This window comes from Zootoca vivipara, chromosome 17 (assembly GCF_963506605.1).
Source record: "Zootoca vivipara chromosome 17, rZooViv1.1, whole genome shotgun sequence".
NCBI lineage: Eukaryota > Metazoa > Chordata > Lepidosauria > Squamata > Lacertidae > Zootoca > Zootoca vivipara.
The window spans coordinates 40,877,543-40,887,014 of record NC_083292.1 but is presented as its reverse complement, the minus strand read 5'-3'; the positions used below and the strand labels follow the sequence as shown (position 1 = coordinate 40,887,014).

Below are 9,472 nucleotides of genomic sequence, written 5' to 3'. Positions count from 1 at the left end.
TTAATTTTTTCTCCTTATTAGCTGCTCCTTTTTGTTTAGATCAGGCCTAAAAACAATAATGTAGCATTTAGGAGTAAAGATGCAGCTCAGTAAACCTAAGCCAGATGACAGGATGGAGAAGACCTCCACGGCCACCATGTATTTCCCCTTGGTGCTCAGGTAGGTTGGAACAAAGGACAGCCACACACTGCAGAAGACCAACATGCTGAAAGTGATGAACTTGGCTTCATTGAAGCTGTCTGGCAACTTCCTAGCAAAGAAAGCCACCGTGAAGCTGACAGTGGCTAGAAAGCCCATATAACCCAGGACACAGTAGAACATGGTGACTGACCCTTCATTACATTCAACGATGATTTCTCCATGCACTGAGTGACTGTCCAAATCTGGGAATGGGGGAGAAAAAACCAACCAACCAGCACAAACGGCGACTTGAACGAGGGAGCAACACAGTACGACAGAATGTGCCAATCTTTTCCCCACCCATTTCCGGAAGATGTTTCCTGGCTTGGAGGCCATGAAAGCCACAACCACTGTAATAGTCTTAGCCAAGATGGAAGAGACTGCAATCGAAAAGACGATGCCAAAAGCTGTTTGTCTGAGGAGGCAGGTGATGTTATTGGGTTGTCCAATGAACAGCAAAGCGCAGAGGAAGCAAAGGAGGAGGGAGGCAAGGAGAAGGTAGGTGAGGCTCCGATTGTTGGCTTTGACGATGGGAGTGTCCCGCTGCTTAAGGAAGACTGCCAGCACCAGAGCTGTGATCATTGTAAAGAGAAGAGCCAGAGAAGTCAAAGTAAGGCCCAAAGTATCTTCAAAAGAAAGAAAACTTTGAATCTTGGGGATGCAGTGATCTCTACGGTTATTAGGGAAGTGATCTTCAGGGCATCTGGTACAGTAGTCCAAATCTGAAAGAAAAAGATATGTATGTGTGTGTGTGTAATAGCCTATATAAGAAAGTCCCTGTGTCTCTGCATCCAGATTCCGTGTGTCCCGTTTTCCGCGCTACTGAGCATGTGCCCCACGGACACAGGGATTGGACACAGAGACTGGACGCACACAGAGCCGGGGGGGGGGGGGCGGAATGCGGTTCTCTCTCCCTCAACGGCTTCGCCTCCAAACTGCCATTCCGCGCCTCACCTCCCGATTAATGGGGAGGAAGATTAATGGGGAAGAGGGGAAGGGACCGTGAGGGATTGACCCGCCGCCGCCGCCATTCCCCACCCCCACCCCATCGCCGCATCCCAACCCCTCCCCCCACCCGGCGTGTGGCGGGCTCAGCTCTGGGTGGGTTGGGAAAGGCGGGAGAAGGAGGCTGTTTCCCCCCTTTTTTTCCTCTCCTACGCTCCCCCCCGACGACCAGCAGCAAGCGGGCGTCACGCACACGCTCTCTCTCTCCCCCCACCCCTCTGCCTACTGTTTCCCTCGCGGTGCAGGGTCAGAGGCAGACAGAAGCGGGGACAGTGCATGGGGGGGAGAAAGAGCAGCCCGGGGGGATATGTTTGACAGGGAGCAGGGAAGGAGGGGCGGGTGACAGCCGCCCGTCGCCTGCCCCTGCTTCCCTGCTCCGTGGAGCATCTCCTCTGCTACCCCATGCTTCCGCTGTGTTCAGCAAGAAGCCGGTGGCAGCGGAGGGATGCTGCTCATTCTTCCCCGCTAACCCTTCGCAAAAGCAGGCTCGAGCCCAGGGGGAGGGCAGGAAGGAAAGAGGGCCCTGGCCGCCCCTACCTTCCCCCCTCCCCTGCCTAGGCATGGACCGCAGCAGCGGAGGAGGAGGAGGCGGAGCAGCGACAGAGGAGCAGCGCCGGTGGCAGCCCAGGAGAGTCCCGGCACATGTGGGCGGAGAAAAGAAGGGAGGAGGAGAGAGGGGGGAATCGGCGGGGGGAATTGCATGTTCTAGCACCCGTTAATTTAACGGGCTTCAAGATACTAGTATATATATAATCTGAACCAACTTTCTAAATCAGTATTGCCGTCATGGTCATTGTTTCCAGGGATTAATTCTAATTCATTCTGCATAAGAAACATGCGGTTTGCCAGGGTTCTTTAACCCTTTAGAGTAAAGAAAGACTTGTGGTGTGGCAGGTTATTTGGAGATAGGGAAAAGGGATTGATTTCAATTGAGATTTCCTGAGCCTTCCCTTCCCTTTTACAGTATAGACATATAACCTTCTCTTAGAACATAAACAGAGATAACCAATACCGATGTAATGAATCAGTACGCATTTCTTTTTCCTCCTTCTTTGTCGTCTATTATTTTTCTAGGTTTTCTACTATTCCCCATCTTTGTCAGCGCTTTAGGCAGACTCAAAAGCTCACGGGACCCCTTGACTGGCTCCTTTGGGTTAATTCAGCCAAAGTGAACCAGCTTTCTTTTGTGCAGACCTATGATTTTCTCCCCTACCCCCCTCTTTTTGGTAGAGTTCCAAGATTTCAACAAATGATCAATTGTTTCAAACATTATTAAGGGGTGATACAATATGCTGCTTATTTGCTGAAGCAACCTTTCCATCTCCTTCCCATCCATAAAAACACTATTGAAAATAATGTACAGGCTAAATCTCATGTATCCACCTCCAAGAACTGTTTATACTTTTCATTAGAAATATTTAAACATGTCTCCTACCTTCCTGTGTTGAGATCATTTCCTCTGGGCACGGATAACAATCGTAGCAACAAAATTTCATCCCCTCCTTCTTTTTCCTGCTGTACCCAGGATAGCATTTATCGTTACATAAGGAGAATGGAGGCACCTATACATTGACGAAGGAATAATTTTCCATGGAATTAATTGTTTTTATTTTATAAAGAAAGGTTGATTAGCTTTAAACATTAACATATGTGACTACAGAGACAGTGCAGAGAGTGTGGGCAATGCTTACTATTGGAATAAGAGGGAAAACATGATAAACAAATCTCTATCTATGTCAAACCCATTCCTATTTTTTTTTTCAATAACTAAAAAATACCAAAAAATGAAATGGAATTAGAAATAGGAAGACAAGACGGGCTAAAATATCTACAGTCTCTTAGCCACCAGCACCAATCTTCTGCAGTGGCTTCCTGTTTGCTATGAAGTCAGGTTCAAAACCTAGGTCTAGGGACTTCCTGTACAAATATATCCCAGCTCAGTGTCTGTCAGAAGTCCCGGTCCTCAGCTTGATAACACAGTAAGCATAGGTAATTAAAAAGGAGGATTTGCAGGACCCAGAGTCCAGTGCACAGAGGGCACTGGAAGTAATTCAAGAGTTTGGAAGGGTAGCAGGTTTCAAATTGAATAAATTAAAAACCAAAGTATTAGATATAAATTTGAATATTGAGGAGAGAGAAAAATTGCAAGAAGCAACTGGTCTATCTTTTGTCAAGAAAGTGAAATACCTTGGTGTTAACATGACTTCTAAAAATTTGAATCTGTTTAAAGATAATTATGTGAAATTATGGAATGAAGTTAAGAAAGATTTAGAAATTTGGACCAAATTGAAATTGTCTCTGTTGGGCCGTATAGCAACTGTTAAGATGAATGTATTGCCAAAGATGTTGTTTATGTTTCAATCATTGCCAATAATAGAAAAGCTGAATTGTTTCAAGGAATGGCAAAAGGCGCTATCAAAATTCATATGGCAAGGGAAGAAGCCAAGAATCAAATATAAGATACTGACAGATGATAAGCAAAGAGGAGGCTTCTCCCTGCCTGATTTTAAAATATACTATGAAGCAGCTGCCTTTTGTTGGTTGAAAGAGTGGTTTACATTGGAAAATTCAGATATTTTGGATTTAGAAGGTTATGACAATGTATATGGTTGGCATGCATATGTATGGTATGACAAAGTAAAAGCCCACAGAGGCTTTAAAAGGCATATAATTAGAAATTCATTGTATAAGGTTTGGTCCAGATACAAAGATTTATTAGAAAGGAAAACACCTAAATGGATTTCACCTTTGGAGGCCAAGGCTCGTAAAAGGCTAAATACGGAGACCGGTTGGCCGAAATATAGAGACTTATTGATCGAAGATGGAGACCAATTTAAGTTAAAAACATATGAGGAGTTGAAAGGTAAATTAGATGATTGGCTCCAATATCATCAGATAAATGAAGTGTTTAAAATGGATAGAGAAATTGGTTTTCAATCAGAGAAGTCAAAGGTGGAAACAGAACTATTAGAACCTAAGATGAAAATACTTTCCAGAATGTACAAACTGTTGCTAGAGTGGCACACGAAAGATGAACAAACAAAAAATGCGATGATTTTGTGGGCAAAGGATTGGGACACAACATCATGATTGAGGAATGGGAAAAGTTGTGGAAGGAGAATATTAAGTTTACTGCGTGTAGTTTATTAAAGGAGAATATAATGAAGATGATGTACAGATGGTATCTTACACCAGTAAAATTAGCAAAGATATACCACAACCATGATAACAAATGTTGGAAATGTAAGAAAGAATTAGGTTCATTTTACCACATGTGGTGGACATGTCCACTAGTGGATGACTTCTGGAATAAGATTTATAATGAACTTAAGAAAGTGCTGAAAAGCACATTTGTTAAGAAACCAGAGGCATTCCTAGTGGGCATTGTAGGAAAGGAGATCCCTAAGAAGAAGATATCTTTTTTTATGTATGCCACTACAGCAGCGAGACTTTTGATTGCTAAATACTGGAAGCAGCAAACATTACCAACGATTGATGAATGGCAGATGAAGATGATGGAATTCATGGAACTGGCTGAGATGACCGGACGAATCCGCAACCAGGGAGAACAGGCGATGGAAGAAGAGTGGAAAGATTTTAAATTGTATTTTAAAAAGTATGCTAAAGTAATATTTTAGATTAGAAATTAAGTGGTAAATAAAACTGTGGAATATTGGAATAGGTTATTTAGAAGGGAAAAAAAAGATGTATTTTAAAAGGTGATTATTTGGATGTAGAATTTCCTATTTAGGAAAGTAAATAAGAACCACAGGGACGGGAACCCGAGGAGGTCCCAACTTACACTGTGAGGAAGATAAGTTGTAATGCATTATATCTTTTTTTGTTTTTCCTTTGTATTTCTGTATTCTGTATTTTTGTATTCTGTATTTTTGTTTTTGTTTTTCTTCTTTTATATTGCTTTAAAAAATTCTTTGTTAATCTTTTGGTCGAAAATCAATAAAATATTTATATATAAAAAAGGAGGATTTATTGCAAAAACAGATAGCTCCAGATGGCTATAACAAAGCCTCTGGCATCATTACTCAAGATGACCCTTCTGAAGATTCCTTCCTATGATGACAGAATATATTGAATTTATGAAACTTACGTCTCTTGTTTTGCTTCTTGTAGACTAATAGCCCTCCCCTTTGCCGATTCACAATTTCTCTAGTAATGATATCACTATATATATATATATATATATATATATATATATATATATATATATATAGTGTGTGTGTGTGTGTGTGTGTGTGTGCGTATATAATTGTAGGCTGCCTTTTTCTATTAAAAAAAAACCTAGCAAAGTGATGGACAGCATACAAAATTACTCTAAGTTCAAAAACAAACCAACAAATTGCCAGCCTTATTCAAGATATGTTGTTATTTATTAATTGGAATAATGTGCTAATATTATGCCAAGCCAATGAATGCCATTGATTGTATGAAACAAAATTTGTATCCATTTATTTTAAACGGATGCCAGCCCACGGATGGATGTCAATGATGCACCTGAGACAAGTCTCTGTGCCACTCAAGTTTCTCCTTGTTGATGGTGAGTGATTTGTCTGGAACAGCCTGAGGATCCAGTCTTCCCACCTTGATTCTGACATAGGAATTGTTTGGGAAGGTGACTATGTTTGTAACATCAAATCCAGCTACAAATTCCCCATGTTCATTGAACATAATTTCGTCTCCAACAGTGTTATTGAGTGGGTTGTTCCTAAGCAATGAATGGAGCTACACGAGGAGAGAAATAGAACAGAGAGCCCCATAAGAGACAGAATATTCTCAGTAAGATATACACAAACCATTTCCAGCTCATGCCAAGCATATCTGCTCAGAAATATATCCTAGTGAATTAATTATGGCTAATTCAATTTCCTTAGGTAAGAACAAGGTAATACACAATAGTTGGTTTCCCCCAGTCGGAGAGCTGTGTCGTTTTGTGGGAACACCTTCCTGGGGATATGTTGCCAGTGGCAGGAGGGGTAGGAGGCGAAAGTGGGCATATGCAAAACAGTTTACAAAAAGATGTGACAAGGAAATCAAGGAAAATTCACAGCCCAACTTTAAAACATACTAAAGTTAATATTCTGAAACAGATTCAAATTACGTTAACTTTCTAAGCATCTGAGCAGGTTTGTCTAAACCAGGCATGTCCAAGGTCTGTTTTTGGGGGGCCTAATCCGGCCCACTGGTCAGTTTAATCTGGCCCCCATGGCAGTTTATTTCCTGGGGTAAAATCCTAAAAAAAAACTTAACAACTTCAAACCTAAAAGAAGCTCAACAACTCTAACCCTAAAAAAGGTCAACAACTTGGCTTGGCTTAGCCCCCACAGCCCTTCACTTCATCAAATCTGGCCCTCTTTGAAAAACGTTTGGACACCACCGGTCTAAACAATATATGGAAACTACAGAAAGGAAATTGATGTGATGAGTCTGACCAGCTGCTTGGACCTATTTTTTTTAAGAGAGCTAAAAACTAAATACATGCATACTATTCTATGTGCCACTATAATGCTCTAGCCCAAGTCAGAGATGTTTGTGAGTGACAAGGCATTACCTGCCAGGGCTCCACTTGCCAAGGATGTGGCTTGCCTCTACTCTCCATTTTTCTGTAGTTGGAGCTAGCTGAGTATTTGACACGTAAGGCATGGGCTACAGCATAAACGGCATTGTAGATACTGTAGCTATGGCCTGTCATCTTCAACTGAAAAAATTGCGCAGGGAGGTTCTCCAGCCTCTCCTCACCAGTACATGCTCCATCAGTATCTGTGGAGCCACCAGAATTTGGAACAAAGCAGTCAAATGCTTGCTCCCAGAAATCTTTGATAAAGCCATCCCCTTTTGCTTGGGTAGGACTTACACTCCGAACAAATGTTTGGAAACCTGGAATGTCTTTTGAAGGAATTGTGAAGGAGATGGCTCCATGGAACACCTGGATATCCCAGTTTTTTTGGAATAGAAATAGTGCTAAATCAATCTGGGCTGTCGTAATCCATACTTTCCCAAAAGGTGCCTTTGCATTGTAGTAAAGATTACCAGCAAGAGACTCTTTGATCCCAAAGATAATGGCAGCCAACCACCTGAGGTTTGATGTTTTCCCATATATAACAATTGCATTGGCTTTGCTGTCCTTAAAAATAGGAACACTTTCCAATATGTATTTGTTCATATCACCCATTTCCAATATACGGATATTAGCTGGAACTTTGTTTGTGAAGGCTGAGCAGATGCCATTCTCAGAAAGCATGGCTTCTATAGTCTGCAGAAAATGCTGTCCCCCATCATCATCAAAACTCATCAAACCAATCCATTTCCATTTGAAATGCAGAAGTAACTGGACAATTCCTTGGTACTGAAGAGATTCGTTGGGAACCATGCGGTAAAAGGAGGGGAATCCAATGTGATCATTCACTGCTGGATGAAATGAGCCATAAGAAAACTAAAAAGAAGAAGTAATGGACAGGTATTTATCTGAAGACTCTTTAAGGAATCACTGTGGTCCAACACTTATCATTCCCTGGTTTTATTCTTGCCATAAATTCTAGATGCATATTTTTTATTATTTCCAAGGCCAGAGTCAGTAGTTGGAATTGCACACAGAAACAAATATAGACACCATGTTCCATTCTACATAGTGTGCACCTCCAAACAAACATCAGACTGGTGTCCAGCCTGTGGGTTCTGTATATTTGTTCAATAGCAGTCCCATACAGATTGTATTGCGATAATCTACTCAGGAAATTATGAAAGCATGAAGGGGAGTGACAAGCTAATCATTGTCAAGCAGCCAAGAGAGCTAGCAACTTCGGGTGGGGTGGTGGTGGACACCACCTGGGCATTCAGAATCAGACCTCTTGCCATATTACCTCTGAGGTGAGCGGGCAGGCTTATCTAATAACACTATCCTCCAGCTCCATGATCAGTTTAACTACCCTACCACCTTCCCCATCTTCCATGTTTTCATGTATTTATTGACCTCAATCCATCCTTTTACTCACAACACACATTTTCTGAGGGTATTTGTAGGAGAGTTTTGTTGTTAGTGATTGTTGTTTACTGATTGTGTTCCTGATAGATTCTGATTTACTTGTTGGCATCCATCTTCCTTGAGAGACAATGGGTTGAAGCCAAACCACTGTGTTAGCAACAGCGAAGTGACTTCCCCAGGGCGCAAGCCTAGACAGTGTATATGGAGGTCCTGGGCTGCCCAGATGACAAGACCCCCCTCTTGGCCATGCTGTTGTGGTCCAAAGGAAAGCAGAGCAAGATGTTTGACACCTGCTTGGTTGCGGAGTTGCCAGAAGGAGGCATACAAAGCACCATCCAACCGTCTTAGGGACTCCACTCTGGATTTGTGTAGGGTTTACTTCTGAGCATTTTCTTCTCCTGGAGGTACCCCACAAGACAGTGAAGGTTCAGGACCAGAGTTTTCCGTCTCCTAGATGGGCTACCTTTCCAGGTTGACATTCCCCATCTGCCCCTTTATTTACTAGTTTTATTATGAACCATTGCATGGACTGTGCAAAAAATGGAATGTAAATCTAAAAAATAAAATATTAATCATTTTGAAAATACTTCCCCATGAATTCCATACCTGTGGAATCTTGTAACGTCCCAAGACATCTGCCATCTGTGAGGAGGTATCAGACCTAAGTCCACCAATGGCTCCCATTAGTTGTGTTTTGCTGCCACATATGTAATTTGGGAGGAAATGGGGTGATTTGAAGAGCAGTTCCAGAGTGGCACGGTAGGTCATCCTTGCATTGTAGTAGCTATCATCAATGTGCAACCCAATAGTGGTGTTGTGCAAGATATCGGGAAACTCATTGATCTCTTTTATGGCGAATGCCAAGGCCAGGATGTGCTGATAAAACTTTGGGACCATCCTGCAAAACAGAGATACTGTATCATGGGAGAAATCAACATGTTATCCATGTAGTGTTCAACTCTCACTCGCTGGTGCTGAGCTGCAGATACTATAACATGAGGGTGAGATCCATCAAATATAGTTTCACAAATGATACATTCTCTTGCCATCAATACAAAGTGGAGTGGGGTGACCTGTTCATGAGAGCTGACAAATTGCTTTGGTCCAGGAGCCAGATTGCCCTAATGGAACCATTTGGGGGGGGGGCGTGTTGACACATACCAGAAATGGTTGAGGCAATGCCCTCCTACAATTCAACATTCTCAACCCAAAGAGTATTTTCATTTTCATCATAGATTATTGTTATTGAAAAATTTGAATAAAAAAGGAAACCAACACTTTCCATCCAAG

General features: G+C 42.0%; 1 protein-coding gene across 1 annotated transcript; it reads right to left on the bottom strand.

Moving 5' to 3' along the window:
* Window positions 1-2,729, bottom strand: LOC132591347 (vomeronasal type-2 receptor 26-like). The gene is made up of 2 exons (XM_060269655.1): window positions 2,621-2,729; window positions 1-902 (listed from the first exon to the last, which is right to left on the bottom strand). The coding sequence occupies exons 1-2, from the start codon at window positions 2,679-2,681 to the stop codon at window positions 1-3; spliced, it is 963 nt and encodes a 320-aa protein (XP_060125638.1). The 5' UTR covers window positions 2,682-2,729.
* Between the last annotated feature and the right edge of the window lie 6,743 nt (window positions 2,730-9,472).

Excerpts from the sequence above, each read along its gene's own strand:
- LOC132591347 (XM_060269655.1), bottom strand. The coding sequence starts at position 2,681 with ATGAAATTTTGTTGCTACGATTGTTATCCGTGCCCAGAGGAAATGATC. Across the intron at positions 903-2,620 it reads AATGATCTCAACACAGGAAG|ATTTGGACTACTGTACCAGA; the intron begins GTAGGAGACATG and ends TTTTTCTTTCAG.